The sequence below is a fragment of the Perca flavescens genome, chromosome 13 (assembly GCF_004354835.1).
Source record: "Perca flavescens isolate YP-PL-M2 chromosome 13, PFLA_1.0, whole genome shotgun sequence".
Classification (NCBI taxonomy): domain Eukaryota; kingdom Metazoa; phylum Chordata; class Actinopteri; order Perciformes; family Percidae; genus Perca; species Perca flavescens.
In genome coordinates this window covers 25,082,039-25,098,009 of record NC_041343.1, presented here as the reverse complement: position 1 = coordinate 25,098,009, position 15,971 = coordinate 25,082,039, and the positions used below count along the sequence as shown (strand labels likewise).

At 38.7% G+C, this 15,971-nt stretch overlaps 2 protein-coding genes across 7 annotated transcripts in view; both read right to left on the bottom strand.

The window, feature by feature from the left end:
- The window catches only part of gtf2ird1 (GTF2I repeat domain containing 1), a 48,848-nt gene extending 42,276 nt beyond the window's left edge, over positions 1-6,572 (bottom strand). For all 3 annotated transcript variants that reach the window (XM_028595009.1, XM_028595010.1, XM_028595011.1), the window contains exon 1: positions 6,333-6,572. The gene's annotated coding sequence lies outside the window, so the exon portion shown is untranslated. The remainder of the gene's footprint in view (positions 1-6,332) is intronic.
- A 1,251-nt stretch (positions 6,573-7,823) lies between these two features.
- Positions 7,824-15,971, bottom strand: part of clip2 (CAP-GLY domain containing linker protein 2) — a 42,081-nt gene continuing 33,933 nt past the window's right edge. For 3 of the 4 annotated variants that reach the window (XM_028595303.1, XM_028595300.1, XM_028595302.1), the window contains 4 exons: positions 13,400-13,559; positions 11,733-11,921; positions 10,397-10,460; positions 7,824-10,297 (listed from right to left, as the gene is read on the bottom strand). In XM_028595303.1, the coding sequence (XP_028451104.1) occupies positions 10,281-10,297; positions 10,397-10,460; positions 11,733-11,921; positions 13,400-13,559 (430 nt within the window). In that variant the 3' untranslated portion in view covers positions 7,824-10,280. The remainder of the gene's footprint in view (positions 10,298-10,396; positions 10,461-11,732; positions 11,922-13,399; positions 13,560-15,971) is intronic. The other variant, XM_028595301.1, reaches the window with a different exon arrangement.

Genomic DNA, 15,971 nt, shown 5'->3' with positions numbered 1-15,971 from the left:
GGAGGGGGTCGAACGAAAAACATCCCTAGATGTCCGCTGCTAGCGTGGTTAAAAGGCTAGTCCATCTGAATTCAGCAAGTTATGGTTTAATGGTCTTATGTTTGTCATTTGGGGCTAATTAGAGCACCAGCATGATGTCATGTGAGCCTCTTTATACTTTTATTTTCTCTCCTTGACAGATGGCGCAGGAGAAAGAGAAACTGATTTAAGATAAGTCCTTAAGTTTCCACAACCACTGCAAGTAGAGTACCATAGTGTAACTGCACAATACATCTGAACAGAGACTTCCCCTAAACTCCAAATGACAAGATAGACATTCGAAAATCAAAGTAAAGAGGCACACAGATAGGAATTGTTTAAAAAAAAAAAAAAAAAAAAAAAACCCTGCCCAGCAAACGCCAGACACTATGTTCTCATGGCAACTAAAACTAGTCTCCTTGGAAACTAATCTCGGGGCATTTGAACAATGCAGCTCTGGCCTTTAATCTCTCCAGACACTGGGAACCATTATACTAGCCTCTGGCAAGCCCAAACCACTGACTCAATAGAGAGAGGACATAAAGGCAGAGAGAGATAGACAGAGACAGGAAGAGAAAGAGGAGGGTGGGTGTGGTGGGGTTTAGCTGCACCAGTCTGAACATGCCGAGTCTATTGGCCATCTAAATCTGCCTCCCCTGAGGCCACAGCAAACATTAGCCCCCTCCTAAATTATTACTGCCTCAAAATAGATGGCCTCTTTCCCTCACATATTTAAAAGGCAAGGGAAGTAGCGAGGACGAGAAAGGTGGGGATAAGCACAGGCTCAGAATAATGCAATGTCAATCGCTTTGCAAGAGGAAGCACAAGCCCAATATCGCGGTCCTGTTATGGTTCTCTGTGAATCTTGAACCATTCAGCATGGAATGACATTAATAAATAAAGCAACAGAGTGTAATTATGAGTCTACTATGAAGCTAAAAGAAAACAAAACCAAAGCTTATTAGATGCAAATCCTGCAGTTGCTCTGATGATTAACGCAAACTTTGTGGACATGCCAACACTATTCACTGTGATTCCATCACTTTGACAAAAGCTCGCTTATTCTATGAGCCCACAAAAACCAGCCAGCAAGGCATTTTAGTGGGAGCTACAGGTTTTGGAATTTCCTTTAGATTCTGTCTTTCAGAAACTGTTCAGTATCATATCGACACACAATCAGATTGGTAACTTTATAGCATGTATAAAAACCACGAACACCATCTCATTACTAGTTTTACACTTTTTGGATTTCATGGTCAATAAACCTCATTTATTAAGGAAATGATACCTAATCCTTGAGTTAAAAAGGCTGGAATTATGAATTATTTAGACTAATAAAGGAAGGACAATCACAGAAGGGTCAACGTTCAGTCAGGATACTGTTTCCAAACATTTCAATTTCTTTTTCAAATGCTAAATCTTTTTTTACAAAACACCCCAAATTCAATGAAAGTAGAGATCCGATCTCCTGTTTTACTTGTGAAACGCATTGTGTGGAATCATCCGTCCGTGTTATTTTTGGGTAATCAAAACAAAATGAGGTCGTTAAAAAGAAACCCATATTTCTGATATAGACATTTAGAAAACGGGTCAAATTTGACCCGAAGACAACACAATGGTTACGAGTAGCTATTTTTGGGGAATTATTTATTTCTAGATTTATTTATTTACATTCTTTTTCAGTTATGACTGTCAAACTAGATAATAAAATAAAGCAATCATATTACATGCATACAGTGGTAATATACTACAGTATATATACTTTTAACGCACTGTGATTTGTGATAAGATGAAGCTTTTAACTGACTACAAATCCAAATAATCCAAATCATAAAACAGAAAAATAAAACAGGTAGCTAGCACAGCTTTATGTCAGATGTCTTTTAAAACAACAAAAACATTTAGGGACCGGGTCTTTGGAGTTCTGAAGCGGGGCAAAACATGACCACATAGATTCAAAAAGGGTACATTTACACCACCAAACATTTACAGTTTACATATTAGTAATTTTCTTTAAATAAGTAAAAAAAAAAAAAAGCTCTAACCTTTCTTCCATAGTCAAATTACAAAAATGGGAGTCATCTGTCAATCTCTGAATTCTGTGTTTCGGATGGACAAACATTTCTGACTGCTGCAGACAAGAAGTGTTGGTAGTATACATGTAACTGTATATCCAGTGTTTCCTCTATGTTGATTTTGTAGTGGCAGCCCATCATGGCAAAATTTCTGCCACCACGGTATCAGAAATAGGGCTGTACAAAAAATTTTGTTGCGGTTGCCTTTCAAATGATCCTGCCGACATAATGCAACACTCGTTGGCTGCCGCTCACATTGCAATTTAACAACAAGTAGAACTATTCAGAGGCCCGTCCAGTTGTTCAGACAGACCTGCCCCCACTGCTAAAAAGTGTGTATATCTTTAAAAACGGGGATAATGTGGTAACACACAAGGTCACCATTGCCTGTACATGGTTTCCCATGATGTTACAGTATACCAAGATTCCAATTATTGGGACTTTAAAACACCTTGCACACCTGCACAGGTGTTTTCAATTAGTCTGGCTAATTAGACATCTGCTCAGGTTGCAGTTGGGCAGGGCAAAGCTAAAAATCAGGTGAAGTCACAAACTTCAAGACCCAAAATAAATAGCTGCACTCCATTTGGCTGTGCTGCTGTGTGATGTTAAATCTCTATCAGCTGGTAATCAAACAGCAGCAGGTAGTGGAGCTACTGTGGTAAGCTTTAGAGGCTTTTATGAGTGGATCCCTGCATTGTTTGTATCTTGTGCATGTGAATGAGGAGTGAGGATGCAAACAGGTGACACAATACACATTCCTGCCAATGGTTTTGCACTATTCCTCTGTACAGTTGGCAGTAAGACGCCAAGAAACGGCACTGCTAATTATTCATGAGAAAGAACATGCATTTAACACCTTTTGTGACGCCTCAAGGATACACACAATCCATTTTGGTGAGAAGCACTGAATGTTAGAAACTTTGACAAAATAACTCCATATTTAATCTTTTTTTGCGTTGGCATGGCAGAGACTGTAGAGTACACTTTTTATTTGGAGCCTTTTTATTACAAGCCATGTGAACGAACTGTGTTTTTAATTGTCTTTGTTGTTTATCATGCTCTTGGTACACGTTTGCACAGTGCTAGATAGATTCAGGTCAGCAGGCTGTTTTGAAGTGGACGGGAAAATACGCCCAACTGGCCCAAACTGGCACTGTGTCGTTCGGGTTCTGTAGTGAAACTAACAGCTGCAAGAAAACTAATAGGAGGGTCAAAGAGATGTCAATGAAGTGTAGTCTGTACATGCCCACACAGTCCTCAGGGAACATCTAATTAGGCGGGATTATGTGTGGGAATTCCATATAAAGGGTCCTTAAGACAAATGTTTGGAACAAAAACCTTGCTCACCTTTTAGAGGTCTGTGGCCTGTTTTAGTTGGTGGCTAAAATAACTGAATAGCTGAATGACTCTTAAATTTCATCCACCTGGAAAAATCACAGTGAGCATCAGTCTTAACTTTGTATTAATTTAAACAGTAAGTCAGGCTGTAGTTTGGCAGTTACTGTCTAATTTATTATACAGCAAACAACATAATCCCGCTTTGTTTACACCCTGTGCCTGAGGCCTTAAACCGGTGTTTCTCAGCAGGGGTGGTACAGGCCCCCCAGGGGGGCGGTTCAGAGGATGACGGGGGGCGCTGGAAGCAATATTGTGGAAAGTTGTGAGTGTTGAGGTGCCTTTGGGTGGCATTTGTTTTAAGGCGAGTTTACACCAAAGGTTCACAAAAATACGAGTTTACACTTTAAACTACTTGCAAAAAACAGTGGTCTGCAACATTAAAACCGGCCAGTTTACGCCACTAAGACTGCACAAGACGGTGGATCGGAACGCTTCTTCTCTTTAGTGTTTCTTTAGGCTTTGTGTGGTGCAGCTCCGTGCTGCCTTCATGGGAACGGGACGTCAGAGTATCATCTTATATAAACTCCATACTGCAGCGTTATGAATCGCTCATGTTGTGAACTTTATAGTCTATATTAAAAGTTTTATTTATTTATCTTTAATAAGTCTATGAACATAGCTGTCAAACATTTTTCATTCAATGATATGATTTTTTTGATACTTTTTGATAACAGTAGTAACAACAATAATAGTACTAATAACAACAATAATAATTATCATAACAATAATAGGACCTAATCAGCAATATTCAGGACAATTAGCCTACATCTTATTTGATAGGGGGAGGGCGGTAAGGGACCTGGATAATGGATAGGGGGGGGCTGGTCCCAAAAAGGTTGAGAACCACTGCCTTAAACCTTTAACTGTCTGGAAAAGAGCAAGCAAGATATAAGGACCACACATTTCACAATGATGTAAACATGGTATATTTATAAGGTAATTGTGTTATAACATATAAACAATTCAGTGGATTTATGACATGGTTAATATAACCATAAAATGGTCAATTCATTCATCAGTAATAAATATTAGGAGTAACAGTTAATTTGTTGTACTTGGGATCATTGGATATTATGATATATGGAAAACTGATACCTAATTGGTCAAATTACTTATTGTAACCGTTATGTATATTTACAAAAGGGTAGTGTGTGTGATAGTGTACTCATACAAGATATTTTAGTCCCTATATTATGCTAATTTTTTACAGGTTCATGCTTGTAGTTTGGGTTTCTAGTAGAATGTTTTTATGGTTTAATGTTCAAAAACATCATTTTCTCATATTGTCTGTCTGAATAATACCTGTATTCACATCTGTCTAAAATGCTCCGTGTTAGCACCAGTCTCTTTAAGCCCCGCTCCCGAAAAAGCCCAGTCTGCTCTGATTAGTCCAAAATTTCCGGGTCTTCCACATCTGTGCTCTTAGTGTCTCTCAACTGTTATTGCAGCCAGGGAATGACTGTAGCAGCACTGTCTACCAATATATAGTATATACACATGGTATGCACATTTATACACAGTGACATCCCAACTGTACCAAAGTCATGACGGCTCGTTTAAAAGCACAGATTCTGAAAACGGGTTGTGTGCATTTCCCTGTGGATTGAGTGTTTTGATACTTTCATAGTATTTATATAACACCTTAACCTGCTTTATAATTAAAAAAAGACATGTAAATCTCACTTTTTACAATATGGGATCCAACCCTAACCCAGGATGTGGTGAGAGCTTCTTGTACTGGAAAATGCTGGCAGGACTACTGAGTTCACATCGCATGAGAGGAGAGGAATTACTTTGAAAAGCTGGACCCAGGAGAAAATAGCTTTACACCACAGGATATGAGACCTGGGTGCAATAAATAAAGTCGAGGTCTGTTCTTCCAAAGGAAATGTGTGTGTGTGTGTGTGTGTGTGTGTGTGTGTGTGTGTGTGTGTGTGTGTGTGTGTGTGTGTGTGTGTGTGTAAATCTTATGTCTTTCTCGTCTTGTGATTTCAATCCGCCAGACAGTTACAGCTGACAAAGTTTTATCACAGTCAGCTTTTTATAAACTTTGACGTTTCTTATACCAACTACAACCAGTCAGCTGAGAGCAAAAATAAGAATAAAACAGCACTCTAACTAACGTTGTCTGGATTAAGAATAACGCACACAACAGTTTGAGTTGGCTTTATCGAAATTCCTAGTTTTGAGAAACGCTCCTCTAACCGTGCAGATTGTAATTAACGATAAGGCAATTAGTAAGCCATTGTTTAAATTTACTGCAGTTTAACAATACGGTCACTAACCTTAAACTTTAACTAACAGCTTTGAGCTTTCAATATTAATATTGTTTTGCTGAAGTTCAAATGTCTTGTTTCCTTTCTCGTTTACACTTGCTACGTTAGCTACAGTAGCTGGCTTTGTTGTACTAACGCTAGCTCGGTAACCGTATCAGTGATAGCAATATATGGGGGGATAATTTAGCAAGCAGACATACGCTGTATCCTTATCATAAATATGGGCTAGTACTCGCAAGGTTACAGGGAGACGTCCGCCTAGGCTGATTTAACTGCTAACCAACAATAACCTGTCTTCGCTGCTTACCGTCACGTTATGTCTAGCTAACTAATCAACACTGGCTAATTACGGTATCATAATAACGTTGGGCTAGCTAACAAGCTAGCTTACACTCGTTAGCTCTGCAGCTAGCGCTAGCACTTTCCTTTCATCTCCTTCCCCAGTCCAGAAATTAGGTTATAATCTGCACTTTGTAAATGTACAGTTCCCAAAAGCAACCCGTTACATGAAAGCAAACTACGTAACTGCTTATGAATATTAAAAGGGGCAGCGAAATCTCACCTTAATTAGCGATTAAATAGCCTTGTTGCTGCTGTCAATCCCGGAATAGGTTTATTCCCCCGTTTTAATCCATCAGAAACGCTCACAATTCACATCCACAATGTAGCCGTAGCGTCTGCTAAAACATCGTAATCCGGAACATCGCAATGTTGATCGCACGTATTACAGTCTATTATTTGTGTATTTTTTTCTTAGTTTATTTCTCTTTTTCCCTTAACAGAGCAGGGTGTCCCTTTCCCCTTTCTTTGTTCTGTAATCCAGTAAAATTGAAACTCATTCGCCTCCTGCTAATCCCAGCCCAACTCAACAACAGCATCTATTGGCTGCAATTTACATACAGGATTAACCTCTGGAAATACCCTCAGGGTACAAAATTTACATGGAAAGGAAAATATATTATTGTTATTATTCTTATTCTTATTATATCAGGACTGTAACTTGTATATCACTGTCTGCCACTTGGCTGAAACTTCACACTGTCAGATTTGCTGCTTCTTTTTTTTTTTTTTTTTTTTTAATCCCTCATAGACTGCATGAAGATGGTTTGATGTTGAGTATCCAAATTATTTTTAGGATTTGTCCAAAGTGGATATTTAGTATAGCTACATGGATCTTCTGGCCATGGCAGTTATGCCATAGCTCTTGTGATTGCCTAAAATAGCTTGTCAGTTTAATATAGGGTAAAGTTCATATCCTAGGGGAAAGGAATACGTTCTCTTACAATAAATTTAGTCAGAAAACATTTATAAGAAACATGTATAATCCACTACATCACTGTAATCTGGTTAGTTTCAGTTCATTTTGCATACATTTATCCCTAAACCACTATAAAATATTAAGTTGAACTCTTTCACCAACACCAAAAATTTGGTTTGTGCTGTTCACATACAGTATGCTGTACTTTTGGATTGCTTCTGCAAATAAGTAATCATTTATTTATTCAAATGTCACCTGCATAATCAATCTGCCCTCTAGCAAAAAAACTGGGACGTGTGGATAAAACCTGACATTTGCCAAGGCTAACAAGTAAAAGGTGTGGAGGTTAGAAATCCAGAGATTGTAAATAAACATTTGTCTGGGTGTCAGGAGCTTGGCCCTTTTTCCATATGAATGAATTATTGCCTCCTCTTTTCAACAAGTCATTCTAACACCAAATATTTGCCTGAGATGAGAGATTTACAACAGGTGTGTGTGTGTGTGTGTGTGTGTGTGTGTGTGTGTGTGTGTGTGTGTGTGTGTGTGTGTGTGTGTGTGTGTGTGTGTGTGTGTGTGTGTGTGTGTGTGTGTGTGTGTGTGTGTAATGGATAAATGGTTATGGTTACTGGCAGAATTTCCCAAACCACCACCCTCTTAGTGGTATGAAATTTGACACCACTTTGAGTCAACTCTGGAAAAATATACCTATTTTCTGTGTGCTTTGCCCTCAAAAACAAACATACAGAAGTGACACAAGTATGAAAGAGTGTGAAATAAAACACCACCAGCCCTTGCCCACATTGTTAATATTTAATGACTCAATCTCCGAAACCATTGCAGCAATAATCCAAAGGGTATGAACCCTCCAGCTGAAAAGGCCATGTACAATATCCAATGGAAAATTTAGGTTTTATCTTTGCTGACCAGCACCTGCCTTACATGTTTTGCTCAGACACTTCTCCAAACTTTACACACCACTCACCTCTGTGTAATGTCTCTTGTGCAGCAATAACCTATGACCAACTACAAACAGGATCTCATAGTTTAGTTATGGATAAAACAATATGCTGAAGACTTACAGTATAAGTTCCATATGTGTCGATAACATTTTTGCAAATGAAATCCAAATGTTGACAACCTGGGGAAGGTTGAGTGTAACATTTTACATCCATTGTTTGGGTTTTTAGCTCCTGTGACAGCCCTTCAGTAGCCCTACGTAAGAAAAAGGTCAGTAAAGTAATCCAGGGACATTTAGATACAGCATTAAAAGGGGCATCAAATAGTACTGCTATGCTGTACCATATATAAGTAAATTATATGGATGGAGTCTGCACTGATACATAGTCCACAGTAAATAAAATAGCTGATAATTACTGATAAGGTGTATTGGTACGGGGTCGGACAGAGTTTAAGAGAACGCAAAAGTCTGTAATAATTAACTATTATTAATTCTATTAATATACTGTAACATAACTCAGAGCTGAATTCAGGAGGCCTCCCAGTTTCATTAAGTCCTAGCAGAGGGGTCCAATGATGTGCAATGACAAAAAAAAAAAAAAAAAAGAACTACTTTTTAAGAAGATTGGCCCAATAGCCACCTTACCCAATTCCTGAAGAGAGGATTGGTGGTTGAAATCATGTCTGTCAGTCCTGCAACAGATAACTCTCTCCTATAGTGTATTCACATGTATGATTTAGAATACATCACAATAAGCAGTTGTTGGTGATTCACAATAACTTGTGGCAGCTTTAATAAGGCTGGACCAGTCACGTTATGTCATTGGCATAGAAATAATAGTGATTTGTTGGGTTCCAACACCTCTAACATAGTTCAACAGGTTCTGATAATAGTAATCATACAGTACAGTAGCAACAGCAATGCTGCTTTAGAGTATGTTAATAGTTAAGTTAACTAAGGGTTAAACCAACTATTTTACATATGTTAGCTAAAAAGAAACAAAATTAGATTTTCCTGTTTTCTTTGATAAGTGACCATAATATAAGTGTGATAATGCACTCACAGTATGCCAGAGGGAACACCACTCTGCTTTATGTTGTGCCTCCACCTTCTCCATCATGTTATGCTTGATTACTTTACGTAAAGACCCAAATCTAAACATGGAACGGTTTTCACAGAGTTAAACAATATTCATTCAGGATACTTCAAGAGTACTGTAACTTGCTCTTGATGTTATCGAGACAGCGCAGGGTTTTGCAAACTTTTCGTAACCGACAAAAAACTAATGTGGACTGCTTAAAAAGTACTTTTTTTTTAGTATCAAAAGGTGCATTAGGATTGAGACAGAAGCAGAGTATTTAGCGATGTCCTGGCGGGAAAAACAAAAACAAAGTTTGGAACAGATTCAGCACATTAATGGAGACTGGGGAAGTGGTTAAGGAGGTTTTGTGGACAGTTAAAAAAAAAAATTGGAATCCATTGTTACACAAATGTAACCAGCCTGATAACAACAAAGGATAATACAAATCTTTTTACAGCTATTTTGCAAGCCTAATGTGTTTGTGTTTTGTTAATCAAAAGACAAAATAATTTTGGGTGGAGTATTACTTTAAAAAGGTCCTTTTTAATACTTCCATTAACACCAGTCACCCACAATTGTTATCATATTGTACACTAAAGCAGGAGTGTAAACACTGGACAGAGCTGACTGTAATGAGTTTGCAACCAATTCTCTCATCAGGTATTAAGTAAAGTGACAAATGAGCCAAACTCAGTATAAAATAGTCAGTCATCATGAAGAGTTGCTCTGAGTATCACTGGCCAAGTGGCTGAGGAGCAAAGTAAAAGTAATAAATTAAACAAACAAAGCGACTGAGACCCAATTCTTCAGTTCTTCACATCGTTGTCAATCAGCCGTTTTTTTCCTTCTGGTTCAAAATTAAGAATTGTCACAGAGTTCCCGGCAACTTGCAGATTGAAATTTTCTAACTACTGTAAAGCATCAAAAGTTGCCATACTGTACGTTCTCAGGAGTTATACCGATAATATCTCTTCATGTCCATGTGCCATTTCCTGTTTATATTTTATAGTACTTTAAGCGGTCTTCATGATTGGCTAATAGCTGCTTTCTGCAACAACACATAAATTCACTCAAGATAGAGATTCGCTGTTTTGGTATTAACTGCAAACTGAAATCTTCTTCAGGCGTCCATCGCAGGATCAGGAGAAACGTTGGATGAGCTTTTCTTTAAGATGGACTTCTGCATGTCCCAGTTCAGTCTTATCCCTTCTGCTCATATCAGTGTTGTTCCTGAAAAGCCCCAAAAACAAGATGTCTTAGCACTGAAAGGCATTAATGACATCACCACATCCATGTTAATTGTTTAAATAATATATAATGAAATAATACCAACATCTCGAGTGCCTCCTGACTCCTCATGATGAATTCCATTGGCTGAATTTGCACCATGCACCTAAAAAACACAGTCACCGATCGTCAATGTAGCCCCCCTTCTGGACATGATTCAGCTGTGTTTTAAGGGTAATTAAAGGACTATTTCGACATTTTAAAGAGACAGGCGCTAAAACAGAGTAGAGCTGTAATCGGCCTTAAAAGTTAGGCCCGACAAGTCCCGAGTCCGATAAGTACATTTTGATTGACAGCTTTTTAAGATTATTTTTTTGGGCATTTTAGGCCTTTAATTCCACAGGACAGATGAAGACATGAAAGGGGGAAGAGAAGGGGAATGACATGCAGCAAAGGGCCACAAGTCAGTGTCGAACCCGCGGCCACCTGCTCTACCAACTGAGCCAACCTGAACCCGTTTACAGCCCGACATTATTCAAATGTGCGCACGCACACAACTCTTTAGCTTTTTGTCAAAAATTAGTCATTTATAAATTATTTAACACCATTTATTCATGGCTAACATAGGCTAATAGGCCACTTGGAAGTTGGAACAAAGAAATAAAATAAGTCCTCCAGAGGCCAGCCTCCGTTTCACCTCCTCAGCATCCATTTTCGCGCTAATCAAAACGCATCACCTGACTGCTCATTTACTGCGCAACCCGGAGCGCGAGCCCAAGCAACAAAACTTGCCGTTTGGTAATTCAGAGTTTTTTTAGGTTTTTTTTCCATGTAGCGTTAAAAACGGTAACACACAGATAGCGGAAGGGGGGGGGAGAATTCCATCTGAAATAGGCAGCTCATGGCAGGCTTGCACGCACAGTTTACATCCCGTGAGTCAGACTAGGTTCATATTTACGGTACAGACATGAGAGTGGTACACATTTTCTCATGTAACTTTCCGCAAGAAAGCGAATAAGCATATCTTCTATTCTTTCAAAATTGTCTCCGATATACCGTAAACATTCAAATCCATTTTCTCTGTACGATAACACACATTACTGCACACATCACTTCTTTTGTAATGTTTAAAGAATTTAAAGCTGACATTAAAACCACTCATCCGGTCATCCATTTGTTTTTGTTTTGTAAAGATTATTTTTTTGGGCATGTTAGACCTTTATTTGATAGGACAGCTTAGACATGGAAGGGGAGAGAGAGGCGGGATGACATGCAGCAAAGGGCTGCAGGTCGGAATTGAACCCACGGCTACCCAGGTGAGCTACCCAGACGCCCCCCTTTCATCCATTCTGATATGGGTTCTTCATCCCAAGCTGCCTCACATCAAAATCATTTTTCATGCTTTTCCTAGTTGAATCTGTGAAAGTATTTGTTTTACCGGGCTTTTATCTGGATGCCTGCGCATGGCCTGGACCAGCTGGTCGACCTGCTGGTTGTGTTCCATGGCGTTCCTCAGGGCGTCCTCAGTGCTGAGCAGCCGTTGGCGCAGGCGGATCACCTCTGAGTCCAGGACAGAGGGGTCCAGCATGGAGTACCGCCGGTGGTCAGGTGAAGAATGTTCCCGACCCTAAAACACACACACACACACACACACACACACACACACACACACACACACACACACACACACACACACACACACACACACACACACACACACACACACACACACACACACACACACACACACACACACACACACACACACACACACACACACACACACACACACACACACACACACACACACACACACACACACACACACACACACACACACACACACACACACACACGGCAGCAAGATATCAGCCAACGCCTGCTGTTAAATCCTCATGCTACAGTATTTGTGTGATTAACATCTGGAAAAAAGATTATTTCATAAAGAGCACATTTTCATATTCAAACATAACACATTTCCTCTCAGGCATCATCTGTTGGCACAGATTATGCGGTGAATATATAAATAAACAGCTCCCTTTTAGCAGTCTGTCTAAACATAGACTGACTAGCAGTAGAATTATATCTATAACCTGGATAAGGTCCCATTTCAACTACCAACAAATCTGAATGAGGTATTCAACTAATGCAGTGGCTTAATCGTTGTCCAGAAAACAATATGATTTGACAGACAAATTGTTTTGGCAGTACGTTTTTAAAAGGAAAACCACCAATTTTGGTGGTTTTCCTTTTCTCCAAAATGAGAAGATCAATATCACTCTTTGTCAGTATTATATAAAGCTGGAGCCAATCAAAAAGCCACCAGATTTCTATTCATTTCCTAGTGAATGGAGTGGCCAGATAAAGTCACAAAGCTTGATGGCAGCTGAATTTTGTCTGTGTCCAGTAAGACCTGCATATTTTCTTGTTTCCCAATTGATATACAGTAGGATTTCTTGATTACAATCACCCCTTGGTAAGCAAATAATAGATTTCTAGGGGATATAGCGCAAACCTTTTATGGATGTTACATTATACTTGCTGGGGAATTAGCAACATCAACGTTTGTAGAACAGGGAAAGAACAAGGGCAAATGTCTCAAAAATTGATGAAGATTAACGGTTAGGGTTGATTCTAACCTGACTCTGCCAGATGGATTGCTTCGCATTTGCTCGGCATATCCATCTGGGAAGGGGTGAAAATACTGGTTAGCTGATTGGATAAAGCATCTGTCTATCACCTATGTTGGTGATAGACGAGCCAAATCAACCAATCAGATCAAACTCTTTGAATCAAACTAGTGCCGTTTTTTGCTCTTCTTTCAATGAAGGAATACTTTCTAATTGCTCATCTCATCCGTGGAAGCTGGCATGTTGTTTAGATTGAACAGTCGCTTCTTGTTGCGTCACGCCTAAACCCGCCTCAAAACCAATGCTGATTGGTCGGTCGTTTGGCGAACGGCTCCAAATTTTCTCTATCTCAAGATGCCAGACTGAACTGCGAGTAGAAAACTGGAGCTCGTGAGATCAGGACGGTCTCACGAGGCTAGGTTGATTCAGTCCAAAAGCAGCATCATCTTATCATCGCAAAGTCCTTTCTTCTCACCAGTAGAAGCAATTTTTCACGCAGGGTCTTGATGTCATCCTGAAGTTTCTGCTCCTTGACCTTCCACTCAGCCTTGTGCACTTCTCGGTTCAGGTCTTTCTCCATGTCCCGTGAATGGCGATGTGACTCCAGGAGTAACACCCTCAGTTCATTCAGACTCCTGGAATAAAAAAAAAAAAATAAAAAAAAATAAGACAAAATATAGGATTGACACAACAAACAAAGAAACCTATAGAGAGCCATTATTGTAGCAAAACTATTTGCAAATGTGTGCGGAGAGTTGTGCAACTGTATTTTCATCTTTGTGTGCGTGTGTAAAATAATCTCTTAAATTTGTACACATTTAAAGATTTGTCTACACATTTACAAATCTGATTACGCACACAGGGATTGTGAATACACAATTTGCAGATTCCTGTACACATTCACATATCTCACATTTAGAGATTCTTTTGTATGTATGAATGTCGATATATATCTGTATAGGGATTGTACATTCAAAACACCAAATTATATATAGTTACATGGGAGTGTTCCACAGTACTAAGTGTCAGGAAGGGAAGTTTAAAAAATTAAAATAAATAAATAATAATAATAATAATTAATTAATTACTTACTTACTTACTGAGCTACGGAAAAGGGGTAGGATTAAATAAGTGTATACTTCTTCCTAGTCCTTTTCAGACATGTCTATGTTGGTTAATGTTTCTTATTGTTTATTGAATGTTTTGCTTATTTACTTATTTGTACATTCCTTTGATGTTTTGTTTGGTTTATTTTTTATATGTCTGAAATAAATTTCTTCATTTATTCATTTTACACATTTACAAATCTGATTACGCACACACGGATTGAAATACAGTTGCACAACTCTCCACACACATTTGCAAATAGTTTTGCTACAATAATGGCCCCATGGAAAAAGAAAAAAAAAGAAAAAGTTTTGCTAATACTCAAGTGTTGCTATGAACTTGGACCACTCCATAGAGCAATAATGATAAAGAAGCTGTCAAGAATTATATGAGTGGTACATCTGCTAAGACCTTGCACAAAGTTCATTATAACTTAAAAGCTTACCAACCCTTGATGTGAATAACATATTAGCCAGTCTGGCCAGTGGGGATTGTGGAGTCGGCCTTATCTCTGTACATGTCAGACTGGCTGGTGGCTTGATGCCCCTATTCCCATATTCCCCTTTAACATCTGCCCTTAGGTGCTGCATATTCAGCTGTGCAGCTCACCCATGAGAGCATCATTTTCTTTTTTTTTTTATAAAAAGATCTTTACGGCTAGATTTTTTTCTTTGTGCTGAAATTGTTAAAGCACCTTTTCAAGCTGCTCTATTCAATATTTTTTTTCGCTAACCCTTTCACAACACAGTAAAGGGGCTGTTTGCTAACAGGTTTGACATGTTAAGTTTATAAGGCGATAATATGCCAAAGTCGTGTTCACAGCTTGTTTCTGCTGCCCTCAAGTGGACAACATTTCTTTTTTTCATTTTAAAAAAATGTCCTCCACCTTACTAAACATGTATTCCTCCTTTTCAGTCTCTGTTTCCTACAGGGCCTAAGACGCACTTCTGACCATTACCAAACTTAGTCAGCCTGTGTGCTCAGTAATAGATTATTTTCAGTGACATGCATAGTTACATTGGACTGTATTATTGTTTGCTTCTGAAAATCATTATTTCTTCTACCACACAACTTCTTCTACCACACTAGTAATTGGCTTTCTTGAATAATCTTGTCAACTTCCAAAGATAAAAATGTGTAACAATGTTCAAAGTTGACTGTCTTGAGGCAATGCGCTAGTTTGTTTTGCTAAAAGGATGTCACAGACTGAAATAGCAGCAGGAACATTAAGGAAGCGAATTATGCTATCATCCGATAACACTAACTCAAGGGGCCACTGCCCACTGAATTTCTTGATGGATGGTATATATTTTTTATTGCATACAACATAATTGCTGCAGTGATAATGCACATGAAAATAGTCTGCTATAGCCAGAAGCACTTATTATTAGTGACTTGTAGCATTTACAAACATCATACTACTAATACAATGAATCTCATTAAAGATTATGTGCTCGACATTAAGAACATTAGTATAGCGGCAAACAAATATTTATAAAAGATTATGCCTAACGTATGTCATGAGGGCAGAAGGACATGTGTTACATCATTTAGCAGGACTGCATAGTAAATAGTAATTGCCTACATTTTTATAGTGCTTTTAATTTACACACACACACACACACACACACACACACACACACACACACACACACACACACACACACACACACACACACACACACACACACACACACACACACACACACACACACACACACACACACACACCACACACACAACACACACACACACACACACCTGGATAAATGCTAAAAGATAAATGCTGTTGATAGTAAGGCAACTGGGTTTTATCCAGATAAAACATTACAAAATGAAATAGTATGATTTAAATAAAATCCAATCCAATAATAATCAATACATTTCCTGTAAAAATATGATGTATTTTTGTGCATCAGGCCTACACATGCAGAGATATC